Source organism: Pagrus pagrus (genome assembly GCF_965226575.1).
Source record: "Pagrus pagrus genome assembly, chromosome: 13".
Taxonomy (NCBI): domain Eukaryota; kingdom Metazoa; phylum Chordata; class Actinopteri; order Spariformes; family Sparidae; genus Pagrus; species Pagrus pagrus.
Genome location: NC_140197.1, coordinates 11381407 through 11400173, shown reverse-complemented (window position 1 = coordinate 11400173; position 18767 = coordinate 11381407). Strand labels below are relative to the sequence as shown.

The 18767-nt window shown below is 40.0% G+C and overlaps 1 protein-coding gene across 4 annotated transcripts; it reads left to right on the top strand.

The window, feature by feature from the left end:
• Positions 1-63: 63 nt before the first annotated feature.
• On the top strand, positions 64-18745 carry LOC311268343 (transmembrane protein 184B-like). Of its 4 annotated transcripts, none has more exons than XM_084371946.1 (11): positions 64-382; positions 485-562; positions 3246-3479; positions 7155-7320; positions 10992-11082; positions 11259-11334; positions 11956-12047; positions 12535-12704; positions 14114-14308; positions 14740-14766; positions 16146-18745. In XM_084371946.1, the coding sequence occupies exons 3-11, from the start codon at positions 3246-3248 to the stop codon at positions 16373-16375; spliced, it is 1281 nt and encodes a 426-aa protein (XP_084228072.1). In that variant the 5' UTR covers positions 64-382; positions 485-562; the 3' UTR covers positions 16376-18745. The 4 variants fall into 4 exon arrangements, with proteins under 4 accessions (XP_084228072.1, XP_084228071.1, XP_084228070.1 ...); XM_084371945.1 differs by having other exon boundaries at positions 482-562; XM_084371944.1 differs by having other exon boundaries at positions 64-562.
• The last annotated feature ends 22 nt before the right edge of the window (positions 18746-18767 follow it).

Genomic DNA, 18767 nt, shown 5'->3' with positions numbered 1-18767 from the left:
ACAAAGTTACATCATGGTCAATGGCTAAAACCCGGAGAAGTGAACAGCTGGACTACGCATGCGCCGAGAGCGGAGTTTCTGCTGGCAGCTGCTGCTGTTGGTATAGTGAACTGCCGATGGTGATGTGGATGAAATAACGGTGTCCAGCTCATCAGCTTTGGATAGGAAATGGCGAGATAAAAACACTTGTTTTTCGTAGACATTGTTAAATTGTAATTGTGTCGCATTCTAAAAGCGTTATCTATATTTATTTGCTTTGTTTTGACTTTACGGAGAGAAGCAACAGCAAGCTAACGCCAGGCTAGGAAGGCTGGCTAACGAAAGCTAACAGTGCTCGGCGTAGTTAACGCTCAGCTGCCGACACTTGCCTGTATAAAAAAAGGCAAGTTTCCGGCTTTCAAACAATGATGCAGTGATAAGATAACCTAGCTGGCTGTCGTCTGAATGTTAGCGCTCGGCCAATTAACTTTTTGTACTCCAGAAGGTTTGCAATCGACTTGAGACGATGAGCTAAAGTGATGCTTTGATTCAACCCAGCGCAGATCAAACAACTGCAGAGAAGGTAAGTAAAGCATCAGGATGGAGTCATGAGCCCTGAACAACAGCTACCCTTTTTCAGTTTGGTGTGTTTTTCTTAACTCGCAGACGTCTTCTAAATGATCTCAACCAGCAGTACTGAGGCAAATATCGTTTTCGCTAGATTTCCAGTACATATGATGTCACTCTAAATTGCAGCACGGCTATGTGCATACTGAAGGTTGAAACCTGCGCCCTGTTTCTTTGTGGGGTTTGTTATAGTTGTGGTCACTGCTAAGTGGCCCAGTGGTCTTCAGTGCCTCTGATTGAACACAGCCTCAGTGGCCGGATGCTTGACAATATGTTTCAGGCAGGTCTCCTCCTAGCCTTAGGACTTATGATGGCCTGTCACAAAGACCGCTGATTCGATTGAGGTCAAAATACAATGCATGTTTTGAAACCTACACACGGGTGCAGTCAGCAGGATTGATGAGTTGCCTCTCTCTCTCTTGTCTGTGGCCCACTGGGAAGCATCGAGCTTTGTTGTTATAGGTGCAAGCTGGTGCTTGTGTACGTCACCAGTGCTTGAATATAGCCTACTGAACACAGACCTCACCCTTTATTCCTCTACATTCATTTTCTCAAATGATATGTAGGTTTTTTGTTTTTTTTAATATGTCAACCAATGGTCGACTGATTTGCATGCACCCAATCATGGTTAAATAAATGAGTTGTTTCAATTTTCAGACTACTAGTCTACCTGCTAGGCAATATGGCAAGCAGATACCATTATACATTTTAAGACCATCCCCCAATCTCAGTTCATAGCACTTCACATCTGTTTGGGCACTGAAATTACACTGTTTAATAGTCTTGATGTTGATCACATTGAAATGAATATTTGGAAAATCAAACTGGAGCTGCCTGCAGTTTCACAAATCATTGAGCAACAAGAAGTTTGACTAAGTAAATGCTTTATAGTAAATTAGGGCTGAATGAAAGGACTGGAAATAATCATATTGCTATAACTATTAAACTATTAAAATCATGACATTGGTTAGGGTCTAACAAACAAACAAACAAACAACAAACATGTTTTCTTACATCTGTAGAACAAGATTTGTAGGCCAGGACATCGCTGCAGGACTACAGTACCTAATTTTGCTGCTGTTTTGTCACACATTTGACTTTGTATTTTGCACTTAGCCGTATTGAATTTCGATTATATTTTGATTAATTGTGCAGTCCTATAGTAAACACAGTAAAATTATGTTCTGGCTTTGACTGTCCAGTACATTTTTCTAAAAAGCCCAGGTATGCAGAAGGTATTTTCTGTGCTGTCCTTAATTGATTTCCTCACAGTTTCTTTGCCTAAATACTTCAATATATTCCTGTATGTGTGACATGTTGTCTTCCTAGTTACTGCATTGCCACAAGCTGATTGAGGCTTTGGCTGGCAAGCAGCATGAGTCATCCATGACCACTTTGAGCACCAACCTATATTTAGCTGGCGCACAGGGGGGCTTTGAAAGTCATTGTGAAATTAGTTTTCACTGGGAATGATTAGATTATCGCCTTCCTGGAATCCACACCAAGACACTGATGTAGCTGAGAAGAGATGACAGATGACAGATCTGCAGTGATTTGATCAGTAGGTTGGTGGCACATGGAGCATCTTTCTGGATGCTTTTGATGTTGTGAGCCCTTGTTTTGTCCGTTTTGTTTTCATCTGCCTAAATCTGTACTGCGTAATTATGTGACAGACACAACTTGTGTTGTTGTTTTTTTTACTTCCTATAACTCACTATTGAAATTTTGAGTTATGAGGATTTTCCAGTGGATGTGATATATTCCCATTCTGCTGATGTGGCATAAACACAGTATAAGTGTAAGGGTTCATAATAGGTCAGAAAAGTATACAATATTGCAATTATTATTTATGCACACATGACACTTAAAGCCACTCACCAATGGAAAATAGTACATCCGACTCAATATCTACCTTTTCATTAAACAAAGATTGGAGGATTAGAACGGAATCTGTTCAGAAGGTCTTTATCCATTTTAGATGGTATTGTTTTGAATGAGATTACATCATGGTTTTACTTTATTTCAGCTTTATGTCTAAAATCAGGCCCCTAAGTGCTGATATGTGGAAGTGCTCCATTTATCTGAAGAAATATGTTTGTGTTTAATGCCATTTCGTTTTCTCAGCAAAGCACAGAGAAAAAGAAGGGGAGAAATTAGGTCAGCAGCCCTCAGCTTGTTGCTGTCACACTGATTCGCTGTGTTTGAATGATTCAGCCCCCCAACCCCCAATGTGTTGGTGTTTGTGGTTTTTACACTCTTTATCAGCCTCTCCTTTCCCACCTGGTACCTTGTGCCTCCCCTTTTCACTCTCTCTGTTTTGATCTCGCTTCATCTGTCTATCCAAATAGTCTCTTTGCCAATCTAGATGTGTGCAGTGTCCTACTTTGCACTGCTCTGTATTTTTTCTCATTCTAACAACAGCAGATGTTGACTTGAGATTTAGGTCTTACACCGGCAGGCCTACTGCGATGAATTTACACATTACTGTGTTTCATTCAGGCATTATAACCTTGAATGTGTAGCTGATTGTTGTTGACCACAGGCTACTACCTATTTAAAATATATAGGCTAAATTAATTTGTATTACCTAAAAAGCAGCTTTGTTAATGAAGTCTCATCTACACCCTTTCTTTATACAGATGAGTCAACTTTGGCGGCGAGACATAACCCTGTCAGAGAGATTGGGGAATGATTCTCCTGTCGGCTTTGCCCCAAAAGCCCCAGCCACTGTGGCCCCACAAGGATCCAACTCCACATGGATACCAGAAACCCCATTGGTCACACCAGAAGAGCCAATTTTCCTCATGACCTCCGCTGCCCAGACTATATCAGGATTTTTTGTTTGGACAGCTCTTCTGATCACATGTCACCAGGTAAGGAAAGAGTAACAATTTGAGTTTGCAGATGATCTAGTGGTCAGGGGGCTCAAGCTTAACACATAACTTTAAGATTTCAGTTACTGTCTCCACAACTAGTTATTTTATCCAACTTGAGCTATGTGTACCAGTGAGAGGGAAAAATATAGGGCTGCAACTAACAATTATTTTCCTTTTGGATTAATCTGCCAATTATTTTATATATTTCTCGATTAAAATTCTTGTTTAGTCAGTCCAAAACCCAAAGATATTCAGTTAAATATGTTATCAAAATAGTGGGCTATTTGTTTTTTGCAGCTCTAGTAAACGATATGATCTTGGAGGTCAGCATGTTGCTCTGGAGAAGTGCAGCAGCCCAATAAAGAGTGCAAAGAAGTGGTTGCATCTCTCTTGTCTTTGCCCACAGCCTTTGGGCAAAGGGTTCAGCTGGAGTAGGAGGATAAAACCTAAATCTCACTCATGATCTTCAAGTCTAGCGAATGTCTACAGAATCTCTTTTTCTTTAGCCTTCATGTATTGTATGCAGGGTTGTTACGTACAAATAGCTCTGATTTTCAGCAGAAGCAGAAAAAAACAAAAAAAACAGTAGACACATTCACACCCCGGGGTCTTTTTCCATGAGCCTCCCTAGATTACTAAGGCTCTATATGTACACATTCACCCACCAAACGCATGCATTAATCCAGAAAGTTTTACATCCTGTGAGGGGAAGGCTTCTTCCAAATACTGACCGATTTTCGACCTAGGATATTTATGTAACATACACATTTAGGGTTGTGTGAATGTAATGAGACAAAAAAGCAGTTTTTTTATTAACCCATTTCTTATGAATAACAAAGGCTGGACTGTACTGTTTTACGGATGTTTACCACCAGAGTCTATAGGACCTCTTATTTGTGGTTAGGGCTAAATAATATGGTAAAAGCATCAGGAGAACGGAATCTGTAGGCCAGGGCACTTCTGCAGCCCTGCAGTGCTGGATTATTATGCTGTTTTGTCAAAATGTTTTAGGTGGATTTTACCCCTGAAACACACCCTACATGTGACAAATATCTCCAGTAGCCCTGCCGTAGGGGAAGTATGGCCAGATATGAGTGTGTACTGCCTTAACTGCTGTTTTTCTGTCGCCTGTATAAGAATATACATAATGTTTGTGCGCCCAAAGTTATAAAAGGGACATCTTTTTGTTTCCTGTGTTTTGACAGGTGAGAATAATGTTTACAATCTCTGGAGATTGGAGGTGTTTATTGTTAGCAGTGCCGATAAGAGCTGCACAGTGCATAAGTGCTCTTTGTTTGTCAGTTCATCAGCCCTCAAGTTACAGTGAAGCGTCCCTTATATGTGAGTGAGATCTATTGTGCCCCGAGGCTTAGGTTAATGATTTGTCCTCTATTGTTTGTGGCTGCTCTTCAAATACAGGGTTAAAGAAGAGCCCTCTGTCACTCTGGCAACAGGTGCTCTTGCCTTGACTACGACATCAAAGAACAGTGTGTGTGCGTGTGTGTGTGTGTGTGTGTGTGTGCGTGCGTGTGTGTGTGTGTGTGTGTGTGTGTGTGTGTGTGTGTGTGTGTGTGTGTGTGTCAGGTGTGCGTGCGTGCGTGTGTGTGAGAGGAGGGTCACCTAGCAACAAGCCCTGTGAGTGGAATGCACTGTCTGGCTTGGTGTGTTGTCACCCTCTGTTTGTTATTTTAGCTTGGTGTGTGTCTGTTTACAGGCCAGGAAAGGTGATAGGTGGGACATTGTGTAAGTGGAAAGGAGCCGGATAGAGCAGACATACGTGCTGGTGACAAACGCCCACCCTGTTCTTCCTGCTGTCTGCTGCTCTCAATAGGAGTGATAAAAGCCCTATATCAGTTACCCAAAACAACCCCACGTGTCAGTGCCCGCACGCAACACACACCTTTCAGGCATACAATACTCCAATATACTTAACATCTTAGGCAAATGTATACTGGCTGTATTCTGACCTTTACAGACGGACTAGAGCCCGATGAGAACATGCAGTTTTCATGAGGCAGCCATTAGGCAGCTAAGTCATTTATGTGTTGCTATTTCAAAGGCCCTGTGGACACGATATTAACATCCATCCTGAATGATCCAATCACAAGTGCACAGTACAGGTGTTAATGCACCCAAAATGCATTGAGGCATTTGAGATCCGATCAATCAGACCTCATTCAGAGATGGTCTGGGACGCATGCGGCATGTGACCACCTTCTTCTAGCAGTGTATTTGAATGTGTACTGGTCCACAGTGAAGGACCTCCTACTTGACTGACATCTACTAAGAAACAAGAAGAAGAAGCCAAAACAACAGGCTGAATGGATAACGCGCTGTCTGATCTCCATGTAGTTCAATGTAGTGCAAATTACTTGTTGGGGCTCTCTTAACCGGCCAATGTTAGCAGTAGATGTATGTGAACACACTGCCTGTTTCAACTGGTCTAACCCTTGTCCTACTAACTGCAAAATCCCCAGAGCCCCCCAAAAAATCACACATTTTTGTCTTTAACTTAATCAAGTTTTCCAAACGGCTGCAGCAAATTCTAAATTATTTGTACCTACTTATCAATTTGGCATCAATGTAATACACCAAGTTGTTTCTTTCCTTGTAAAAAGTATTGGTTTGTCGCAGCATTGCTCTACCAGCCTTCCTGCTACTCAGTGTCAAAAATGAGTCTTATCTGCCAGCATTAACAGTTGTTTGAACACACTTAACACTAAATTTGTGAAAGAAGACAACATTTTATTGATAGTAAACGTGAAATTTAACAAATATAATGGACAGTAATCAATATTGGCTACTTCTTTGTTGCCACTGGAGAAAGTCCCAGGACTCCCTTAAAAAAATTGCTCAATTTTGTGAGTTGTTGAGTTACGAGAAATGTTATAAACTTCGCTAAACAGTGTCTATGACAAATTCTTAATTATTTGGACCTTCTTGTAAATACGGTAAATGGTATACATTAAGTTACTTCTTTCTTTATGCAAAGAAAGTGTCCATTTGTCCCAGTGATGTACCTGGTTATTTGCTTATAGAGCAGGAACGTGAGATCCAATTACAAGTGGTCACTCGAGACGTATGTGGGGATACATGTTAATGCCAGGTGTGAACAGGCTCAAACATTTAATTCTATGATGTAACAGTTTTGTAAGACGTAATTCTTGGGCCATTTTCCATATTTCACACAATATAATATATACATGGTCTGCATCCTGCCAATCTGCTGTTCATCAACTGACGCAACCATTTTTCATGTGTATGCGTACTGTACATGCTCCCTTGCCAGTGTTTTCAGTGTATTTTCTCATCTTTCTCTCCCCCCTTTGATTATTTATTGATTATTTAAGCTCATTCAGTATTCCTAGCATGAGCAGCTCTTTTGCAAAGCCCAAAGTCCAATTGGTTTAATATGATACCATCAGGAAAAAATGTTCCAACCACTCCCTTAGCAACTTCTGGAAGCTGATATTGTAGACGAGTTGAAAGTAAAATGTGTTGTTGTTTTGTAGTGCTGATCCAAAGCCTCTGGGAGTGAAGCAATTGTGCACCAAATGTGGCAGAATCATAGAAAGATAATAGGAGTAAAACAAATTCTGCTTTAGAATGTATGTTTGCACTTTTCTTTGGTGAAAACCTTTCCCACAACTTTTCTTTCTCTCTTCTTTCTAGATCTACATGCACCTGCGTTACTACAGCTCTCCAAATGAACAGAGGCACATAGTAAGGATCCTTTTCATAGTCCCCATCTATGCCTTCGACTCCTGGCTCAGCCTTCTTTTCTTCACCAACGAGGAGTATTACGTGTACTTTGACACAGTTCGAGACTGCTATGAAGGTGAGTGCAGATTACTGGTTCACCAGCATTTTCTGCTGCAGGCTAGATTGTATGCTGCCGTATGTGGCGTGCAAACAGCCAGCCAGTATTCACCACAGTGGTGGGAGTGAGTGTTTTGTGTTCCAGTGTCTCTTTTTACTCCCAGTAGAAACAAGAGTGGGAGAATTTATGTGTTGTGATACCTCTGTGGCAGATGGCCTTTGCAGTGTCTTCATTTACAAAGGTTGCCATCTTTGTTCTCATGGCTCCATGGCCTCCTAGGATTTCAGGGGAGGGGAAACCTGTTACCTAGCAACTGTATGAAAACGAGCAAATCCTTGTGAAGACTTTAAAAAGGCATCTCACTTGTGAGCAGATAAATCGTACGCTTTTTCTTCATCTTTCCAGACTTAAATGTATCTGTTGCATTTTATTCATGCTGAATTTGAGAATATAACAAGCAGTTAGCGTGGTAGTTATGACAATGACATTTTGCCTAATGCCAATTATTTCATCATCAAATGTGCTTTTTCAGGGTAATTGCCTGAATATTCTTATAGTGCTGATTAATTGATCTACATGAAGGCAAAGATGCCAAATGTCAGCTGGTTCAAGCTCCTCAGTCATAAATATTTGTTTCTTTTCTCTGTTTATGTCATTACAAATTGAATACCTTTGGGTTTGGGTTGGGTAATCAATTTACCCAACCAACAGTTTCCAAATGGTAATATTATTGGCAGCGCTGTCACAAAGACAACCAGGTTGTTTCCGTTTTCTATAGAGTAGCAACGACCAACAGCACATGACTAAATCATTTAAAATTCATTCATATATATAGTCTGTAATGGAGACATGAAAGCAGATAGAAATGTTGCCAGGCTGCCAGCCGGACTGGATCGACCAGTCACCTTTCACTTTCCCAGTAGAGTCTGTGCCCGATAGCAGACAAAATAGCAAAGTGAAAGCAAGGTTTATAGGTAACCAATATAAAGCCTGATGGAATCATTATTCTATAGCTATTACAAACGTTTCTGTTGCCAGTTTGAAGTCATCCCATTGGATTCAGTACTATTATAGTACACTGACTTCTTCTTACACCTTTAGACTAAACAATTAATTGATTCACCCTGAACAGAAGTGACAGATGAACTGATCCTCAAAACAATGGTTAGTTGCACCCGTGCACACATTAATCACAATTCAGTATGTGTTAAAGAATGAATAATTGGTAGAAGAGTTTATGAAATTAGATATTGAATATGCTATTCAGTGTGACAGAAGTGACACTTAGCTTTAATAAGATGCAGTACTGACATGGCAAGATTTGTCTCCATTAGGATCTAGATAAATGAACATTTAAGACATTCATGTGTAGAAGTACATTTGAGAGTGAAAAAATACCTAATGATGTAGTTATGCAACAAATCCAGCACTGTGCTGACTGTGCTCTGGCAGGGATTGTCATTGTGCTCAGCCACTTTATACAGTAAAGAGAGCTGAGACAGTAGGGAGCTGGTAACTGTGGGTTACCCTTAAATTAGCCTGAGAACACCTGGGGCAGTGGATGAAAAACATTGTCCAGCAGTACAATCTGGTTTATTTCAATTATATGTTACTTCTCAGCAAAATGCTAAGTAAGTTAGTGTTTTCAGAATGACTAATATGTTATTGACCAGGAGGGCTTTTCCATGAATCAAACCATGCTGCATTGATTTGCCCGAACACTTCTGAACAGGTTGCAGTTATGTCATATGGGCTTCTTCATCATTCAGGGACAAATGGTAGAGCCCTGTTTCTTTAGATTTTTTAAGCAATAAGCAGTAGATGATATGATGTAACTGGGCTCCATGCTTTTTTGGGAGTACCTGTGTAAATGTATAAGAAGAATATATTTTAAAATGTAAGAGCAGGTATTTAAGTGTCAAATGACAGATGTGTCAAGTGAATTACACCACAGCAGTTGTCTCGAGACAGAAATCTGCATGTTTTTATTCCAGTCAAAAACCTCAGCAGTTGACTGATTAGCCACGTGGAAGCTTGTTTACTGTTGCTAACTGTATAACGATACCTGGGACCATTGTTCATCTGAAACCATGCATAAATAAACTCACCCCAAAACCTGTAAAGGCAACCAGTGTCTGATATGTAATCGACTTGTTCAGTGCATTGATTAGGTCGATTACATATCAGATCTGACCAGTGAATAGAAAGGGATTAGAGACACACCTGGTGTAGCTTCACATTTCTGCCCTCGATGCTGTGGAAGAATACTGCTAATAAAGATCAAAATCACATTCTAACATGTGATGTTTTGTGTTAGTTGTGTAACACATTATGTGACTGACTATTATAGCCTTAAAGGTACACTATGCAGAATTTTCCTAAAAACAAATGCATAGGTTAATAGAAAAATAATCCATCTCATTCATCATCTGTGACTGGCTACAAATGTGACAGTGTCTGTATCTGCAGTGATCCTGCCTGTATTTTATTTATTTTCTTCGAATTTTGTTGCGTTTGGGACATTTCTAGGCTACAACCTGTGGTCAGTGGGTGTGTAGCCTACAACCAATAACAGCAAACAGGTGAGGTGGGGTCTTTATAAAAAGGTAGTGACCATTTGATGGTAAGCAGTATGCTTCCAAGAGGAAGCTACAAAAATGATGGGCAAAGCACCAAAACGCACTAACATTGCAAGGCGACAAAGCAAGCTCCTAAACAAGAATGAATCTGGGGTGACTTTCCCCTGCTGGCAAGCATTAAAAGAGTGGATGAGGATGACAAGCAACATGGAGTTGGTAGGTGCAGTTAGCTTAGTTAGCTTGCTAAAGTATCTGCTTTTTCCATTACAACAAATGTAATGTTTCTGCAATAGCAGCTTGCTATGTATGTACCAGCAGTGCACTTCTGGTGGCATTGACTTGGGGAAGAGTGGCTGAATTTGAATGTTGTGTTACAAACAGTAACCAACAGTTCCTGCATAGTATACCTTTAATTGTGTGTAGTTTTCTTATGTGTGACACTGTTGTGTGGCAGTGTGACATGACCGTGAGCTGTCTTCAGTGTTCAACTATATTTTCCCAGGCGTCCATTCTCAGACTGATCCACTTCTCTTGCAGGCAGTAGAGCCCTATACCTTACAATTATGCTTAGGCTTATACCTCACTCATAACATTACCCAATCATTTCTGAGCATGCTGACGACGGGAAAGACTCACCTTTCTGCCTTGAAATGGCAAGCTCAGCAGTTCCCAGACAAAGTCAGCACAACATAACTGTAATTATGACATATACCTAAAAACACTGTTTAAGTAATGGACTGCCGCTCTAGCTATCATGTATCAGTGTGTTCATGGAGGCTGTCAGAAATAACCCAAACCCACATCAGCAACATTAACACAATGTTTTTAGAACTTAGATATAAATGCTGTAAATACATTTACATCTGACCCATTCTGAAGTCATATTAGCTTCAGATTTTTATCGCCAAGACAAAGTTGCTGTTGAAGATGGGTTTGTCTGTTATTTCTGGATAGTTTGGTGCCATTTGCAAATTTCCCTAAAAAAAATGGGCCAGTTTTTTATCTAATCAAATACACTTACTCAAATACAAAATGTAAATCTGGGAGTGATTTTGTCAGTGGTCACCCTGAAAACCCAGTAAGTAGTTTCTTATGTGTCTCACTCTGCAGCCTTCGTCATCTACAACTTCCTGAGTCTGTGTTATGAGTATCTGGGAGGAGAGAGCGCCATCATGGCCGAGATCAGAGGGAAACCCATTGAGTAAGTCTTGTTTGCTCTCATCTTAGCCTTTTTTTTTATCCCATTCTCTTTCTTTCTGGTATAAAGAAGTACTTAAAAAAATATATTATTTTAATTCATAATTCTTAAATTATTATACAGTAGCTTGCATACGTTTACAAAAAGTCTGACCTGTATGAACATGCACTTTACTTCAGGTCAAGCTGTATGTATGGGACCTGCTGTCTGTGGGGGAAGACGTACTCCATTGGTTTCCTCAGGTTTTGCAAACAGGTACAAATCAAAGGGTGTTATAATTATGTTTTGTTGTTTATGGATAGGTGAACCAATGCTGTCCACTGTGATAATCACAACAGTGCATGTTTTATCAAGTTCCCTACAAATTCAATATGATACTCATTTCCACACTGGAAAAAATATACCACTCCAAAGATAAGTTTATAAAAAACAGTGACTACAAGGTGTTTTTTTTATTTGTAATAATTAAAATGTTTGACAATGGAACAAGCGAAAATTGATGAGAAACAAGTGTCATTATAATCACACTGATTTGCCACACTTTGGGTGACTTATTGTGTCTTATATTAAGTGTAATGAGATATTTTTGACTATAAAATAGATGAATATACTAGGTTGGATTTTGAGTTTTTGCAGTACATATTTATTCCCATATGGTTTAAAAATCTTGTCCTTTTAATGTGCTTGTCACTGGAAATTACTTGTTGTCAGAAGCCTTGGCTCAGTTCAGAAATTCTGATATATGGGACTTGTGATGGAGACTAACATTGCTGGGGCATTGCTGTTTTTTTGACCTGGTATTTCCCCTAATTCTCTACTACCAACTCTTTTTTTCCCTCGTCTCACTCTCTTGCTCGCTCTCTCTTGCTTTCTCAGGCAACTCTCCAATTCTGTGTGGTGAAACCCCTGATGGCAGTGATCACTGTCATTCTTCAGGCCTTTGGGAAATACAGAGATGGAGACTTTAAGTATGTTGCCACAACAACCTACCCACTGTCATTCACAGCATGGACATCTCCCAGAGCACTGATTTCTTATCCTCTGACTTGCTGTGTTATGTCATCACTCTCTTGTAGACACAGACTGCTCAACCAAAAGTCTTTTCATTCCATAATGTTTGAGCAGTGTTGGTTGAACATACACTCTGAATTCATATCTGTAATAAGTTATGATTTTAAAATGATATTAATTTAAATCTCAAGATATCTCTACTTTGCAGTTCTTAGTTCATTACTATAAAATCCCTAATGAGAGCCTGTATAAAAAAAAACATCAGAGTGTTGCTCTACAGTCCAAATCTCCATCTTTTGATTAACTTAAAAATGTAATCACCTAAAGGTGCACCTTTCGTTGAGGTTTAAATGATTCCTGTTTCTTTGTTTGTTCAATCAAACATTTGCCTTGTGTGTCACAGCTAAAGCACATTCTTTTCCTCTGTCTCTCTCTCACCTCTAGTGTGGCTAGTGGCTACCTGTATGTGACCATTATCTACAACATATCCGTCAGTTTGTCACTCTACGCTCTCTTCCTCTTCTACTTTGCCACACGTGAACTGCTTGTCCCATACAACCCCGTGCTCAAGTTCTTCATGGTCAAGTCAGTCATCTTTCTCTCCTTCTGGCAAGGTAAGGTACACACAGACAACACACAGACATACACAACATATATTCGGACATATTTTGTTCAGCAGTCTGAAGGGGTTTCTTTATCTCAACATTGGCTGTGTCTCAATTCAGGGGCTGCATCCTTTGAAGGACGCGGCCTTCGAAAGCCGCGTCCACCATTGTTAAATGGGATGGTCTAGCCTTCGGAGCATTTCCTGGTTGCGTCACCTGATGTTCCCGCCCCTTTTGGCCATTTTCCTTCTTTCTTTCTTCTGTTTCGGGTGCGCAAAGGATCTTGGGATATGGGAGGCCACGAAGGATAGTAGCATGCGTCCTCCAAAAAAATGGAAAAGAAGGCCGCATTTGTGGGGTGCATTTGAAGGAGCCTTGAATTGGGACAGCCTTCGCGCAGCGTTGTGACGTAATTGGCCTTTAAATGTGCCCTTCGAAGGATGCAGCCCCTGAATTGAGACACAGCCAGCGTCAATATTTTAAGTGAATTTGTAATAGGTTGGCAACAAAGAATGGAAACCTCATGCAAATATTCTAATGCAACAAGATTTCATAGTGTGATTACATGACAGCTCTTGCCCTTTTTTACGCAGAGATTGCGCAATACTGCCACTGCCTTTGTTTTTTTAACATTGAATCAAACAGCAGCATTACGCTGCCCTAATGTGTGATTTTAGATAGCATGCCAGAATTCTAGAAATAAAAGAGGCATCTCGTATTACATAACAGAGTTGGTGTCTTACATACACATCGGGCAGCGCTTTCTAAGAACGCAAGAACTGTGAACGATCATAGTTCTTAGAACTCAGTTTTGAGGGACTTTTGTAGCTCCAACTTCAGAGTAGATACTCTCCCAGCACCAGAGGAACTTTGAGTGATGTAAGTGTACGTTGATTGGTCGATTTCAGGGGACAGTGCCGGCAACCGCCATTTTGAATTCAGCTGCTCAGCTGTGTAAACAACAGACAACACAAAAAACAAACAACAGCTCATGAATAAAAAGCTAGACTGCTTACTTAATTTCCTGGTTCCTCTTGGCAGTGCAAAGGCTCTTTTACTACCTCCACTGGTGACACCCGTTTCCGTTTTTGTACCTTTTGTACAAAATGGTGATGCAGAAGAACAAGGCAACAGGCTGAACAGGCTTTGTTAAAGGGGCTTTTTAAAATTTGTTTTATTTGGGGATTTTGCAGTGAAGTGATCTGAATTCTATGATGCTGCATCAAACTTCCAGAAATATAATCAGAAAAAGAGTTGGAAACAGGTCTGTGACCTTATCATCCATTTGTGCTTGTTAATATTCAAGCGATTTCACCTTTTGCAACAGGTTTTCAAAATGCACACAAAGTATGCCGATGAAAGCTCAGTTTGTGCCTGTTCTCTTGTTTTCTTACCATGGCTCTCTTTGTACAATACAGGGATGCTGCTGGCCATTCTGGAGAAGTGCGGAGCCATTCCTCAGATCAGCTCAGCTGACTTCTCTGTGGGCGAGGGAACAGTTGCCGCTGGTTACCAAAACTTCATCATCTGCATTGAGATGTTCTTTGCTGCTGTTGCTTTGCGCCATGCCTTTACTTACAAGGTCTACATGGATAAAAGACTGGACTCATATGGTAAGAGAAGTCTGTGTGTGTGTGTGTGTGTGTGTGTGTGTGTGTGTGTGTGTGTGTGTGTGTGTGTGTGTGTGTGTGTGTGCTGGTATTAAGAGGCTGGTCTAATTCTGATGGGTTTGATATTGGAAAAGTAAAGCAAAATACACATATTACAGTGTGCATTATAAACTGTCTGTTCTGAAAGTTTTAAAATGCGTCTTAATACAGAATGGTTTCTGCCGTCTTGCTGATCTGATCTGACCTCACTCTTTGTGTCCCAGCCCCTTTACTGATTCCTTTCTATGACACTCTCTAACTATTTTGAGTCTATCTCCTTTCTTCAACTTTGTTTTTCTGCTCCTTCATTTTCATCTTGACTTTCTTGTGTTCCTTGTCTCTCTTTGTCTCCCCTCTCTCTTGTTTCTCTCTTCTTCACTGTGCTGCACTGAAAGGCTCATTTCCTATCTATGGACAGTACGGTAGGTCTGATGTTAGCTGTGTCTAATCCGTATCTACAGTTCTCTGTGTCTTTTTTGTGTTTGATTGTGATTTATTGTCCATTATTTTACAGTTATTTTCAGTCAAATATGAAATTAGTTTATACATTTAAAATCATGGGTCAATGGCTGTCTTGTTTTGTTTCGTTGTGTTCATTTCGCTGTCAGTGTATTGGCTTTGAACATTTTGCCTTTTCATTTCACATGCTGTAATGCTGTAGAGCATACTTGATTTTCAGGGCCGATGCCGATACCGACATTAGGAAGTACAAAATTCTGATATTGATATAATGGCCAATACATTCAAATCTTTTCGAATGATACCTCAAATGTGGTTATCAAACACATGTGACAAAGATATGAAACATACAGTTTCACAATAAACTTTATTGTCTAAAATGACATCAGTGCACTGAAACAGTAAACTTAATGGAAATTTAAGAATTATAAGTTATCCAAAGCATCTTTTTCTGCATATACAATACATGCAGATATATCAGACGGGCTCTACAATTTTGTTTAGTCTTTGTTTCTACCCTGGTGCCCTTGTGATGCCCTGTGACTCTTACTCTCACAGCAGAAAAAAAATTGTGTTTAGAACAATGTAGGCGAGAAGACCTGAAGGGGAAAAAATTGTTGATGTAAACCAATGTTAAATCATCACCTGCCCAGTGTTATAACTTTATAAAACTAATGTCAATGTGTGACACAGTCGCGTTCAGGTAGAAAACCCCTGCATCACTTAGCTTACTTACACTTTCATTATCTTTTTTCATGATGTTATTTCAAAGTACCTAATTTATCTTAAATGCATGTTTTATGCTATCATATCTCACATCTTAACAGTATTTTCACTGACGTTAGGTTGGAGACCTAATTTACAAAATGACAGCTAGAGTTTACCCAAAACTAATAATTAGCCCAACCAGCAACCTGGCTTCCCATATCTCTGCAAATTAAACCAACGCCAGCAGACTAACCGGAAGTGACTGTTGTTAGCATGACGTCACAGTGATTCCATCTACTGTCTGACAAGTGTCTTTTGATATGTCATTAAAATATGCATTCATCTTGGCCTCCAGTATCATCATAATACTCACTGTTGCTGATTATATAATCCGCATGTCAACGGCATTCAGGGAACAGATTTGCTGAAAAGACTGAATTTTGTAAATTTATATTTTTTGGCTACAGTTCCAGAATTATTTGGAAAATTCAGATGACATGGAAACATGGATCACATGGATGGAAACATAGTTTCTGTACTATTCTCACTCATCTGTCACTTTCATATGCCCCTCCCTGTCTATCCTGCTCTGCGTGATTTAATTAACTTTCCAACCTTCCTACCTCACCTCCAGGTCGCTGTGCCCCGATGAAGAGCATCTCCAGCAGCCTGAAGGAGACCATGAATCCGGGGGACATGGTCCAGGACGCCATCCACAATTTCTCCCCAGCTTATCAGCAGTACACCCAGCAGTCCACACTGGAGCGAAGTGGGGGGCCACCGCTCTCCCGCAGCCACAGTAACCTCAGCACTCGTGGGGACAATGAAAAGACCCTGCTGCTCAGCTCTGACGATGAGTTCTGAGAATAACACGTGCACTCAGAGGCTCACTTTACTCCTGTAGCCCATATTGAATTTTTATGTAAGACAAATCTGATCTTTTGTTGCTACCTTAACATGAAAGATCAGATTTCTGTTTTCTTGTCTTTCATATTTAGACAACAATGATAAAGCCTGATTCATGTCAGACATACAAAACTATAGTTAACAGACTGTGGGAGGAGAGTGAGTTATTTTACAGGGACAAAGAGGAAATAATTGGTACAGAGGGAAAAGAGGGAGCATGAAGAGGATGGAGAAGTCGCAACAAATATAGTTGTGAAGGGGCAAAATTGAGATGTTTAGAAATTAGGTTTATTAACTGGTCAAGTTGTCATAATGTTGCTGTCATAGAGGCCATTTCTGACAGAAATATCATAACTATATTCATCCAGTGATTATGGATTGGTATAAATGATCATGCCTTCATATAGCAACCTTATGCTGCACTTTAAACACCACAGCAAAAAAAGGTATGACAGATATAAGGTGTATGCTAGAGCAAATAAGTGCCATCTTCAGCTTTGAGTTTTTATACTGATTTTCAGTCCATCCTCCTCCTCACTCCTCTGCCAACTCTGCCTCGTACCGAAACATTGCCAAATAGAGGGAGCAGTGCCCATTGCTCCACTTATTGAGACATGCTGTCTTAAGATTTAGAATTGATTTATAGTCACGCAAAACTAAGGAGCCTTTGAATTACCAGGCTTCATTTTAATATATAAGATTTTAATCACAAATAATTTTTTTATTTAAATGTTGTATGACCTTGGAGGTATAACTTGTTTAAAGACTAGTTTGTTGGAAAATTGTTATTCCAGAAATGTTCTTAATATTATGTGTTTGTTTTCATTCTGTTGTGGGTTCATATGAAAAAGTGACTCAAAAGATTAACTGTGTAACTCCAGCTGTTGGCCTGACTTGGGCTCCTCGCACAACGTTGTTGTCTGTGGAGCGCTCAGGGAACAGCTGTAGGAGAGATTTTAGTGTGGGCAGAGACTGATGGAAGGACAACACCCACACAGATTACAGATTACTGAAGAAGCAACACTTCCCCGCAGAGGCAGCCCAGCTGTGATGTGCTGTGGATTGTAATCCCATAATTAAGGGCATTACACGTAGCATAGAACATGCCTGCCTCTGCTGGTTTTGTTTATAATGGCCTCACTGGTACAGCAATAGGGAGGATGTTGGTCATTACAGACAGATAGGACGCATGAGCCTTTAAATCTGACTGGATTCAAATTTGGAAAAGAGAGCATTCAGGTACATGTTGTGCCAGAAGACTGATGCATGGTAGAAAACAACTTCGAGTGAATCAAATCGTTCAGGCCTGTCTGCCATCTGTTAGTTATTTTTATCTTTTTCTCCAAAAGATAGCATGAGCTGTGTTTGAGTTAATTGTTCATACGAACATAAACCAATATTTAATATGCGTTTTAGCAGAGGCCAGTATAGAAGATGCTTGTTGTCGTGATCGTAAATGTTTGATGGCAGAGCACAGCGGTATCAAAGCTGAAGAGCTCCTTCTCAAAGGGGACATTACGTCGAGTGCTGCCTCTGAATTTGCGATCATCATTTTCCTCTTGCTGTGTTGTGTGTAGAGTCAAAACTGATTTTACACACTGACTCAAGCCTATTAACTGCAGGTTAAAAATGGTACAGTCCTCGTGGGTAATGAATGTAGTCAGGATGGAGAAACCAGCCAAACTGATGTGCAACCTCAAAACAGCACAATCAACTTCCTTATGGGAAAATCTTAATGAGTTAGCAGAATAATCGGTGTCTGTCGAAATGTTAGAAAAATGGCTTTCAGCTGTGACTGCTAACCCATATTCCTACCAAACAACTTCAACACACGTTTCAGTTTTTTATCTCCTTCCACTGAACCTTTTGTGCTTCAGTTAAAGGCATTGTTGTATTGATCTAACATTGACTTAGTGGTATTGAAAAGTGAAATTTGCTGCCTTATTTTCTGCCCCTGTCTAACAGCATATCAGATCCAAGCATCTTGATTCAAAACACTATCATATAATTTGTTCTGTTACCATGTGATTTTTAAAGCTGGGTGTTAATCACAAAGCTGAATATATTAACGAGGAAATATTATACCAGAAAGGAACGAATGTTGTAAATAGAGCTAAACCAGGCACTGTGAAACATTCACGATGATGGCTGAAATGGCATTGCTTGGTATAGTGCTGTAGTTTAATATTTTAATTTTCATATATTCTCTGATTTTATTTCTGTTGTTTACTTCTTAATTTGTATATTGGTGATTTGATCTCATGTTTTATGCTGTATTGGGGTCTATTGGTGTTGAAAAGGAAATAAAAGACAAATGCAGGCAACACATCTCTGCCAGGTTTTTGTTCAA

Excerpts from the sequence above, each read along its gene's own strand:
- LOC311268343 (XM_084371946.1), top strand. The coding sequence starts at position 3,246 with ATGAGTCAACTTTGGCGGCGAGACATAACCCTGTCAGAGAGATTGGGG. Across the intron at positions 3,480-7,154 it reads TTCTGATCACATGTCACCAG|ATCTACATGCACCTGCGTTA; the intron begins GTAAGGAAAGAG and ends TCTTCTTTCTAG. Across the intron at positions 7,321-10,991 it reads AGTTCGAGACTGCTATGAAG|CCTTCGTCATCTACAACTTC; the intron begins GTGAGTGCAGAT and ends CTCACTCTGCAG.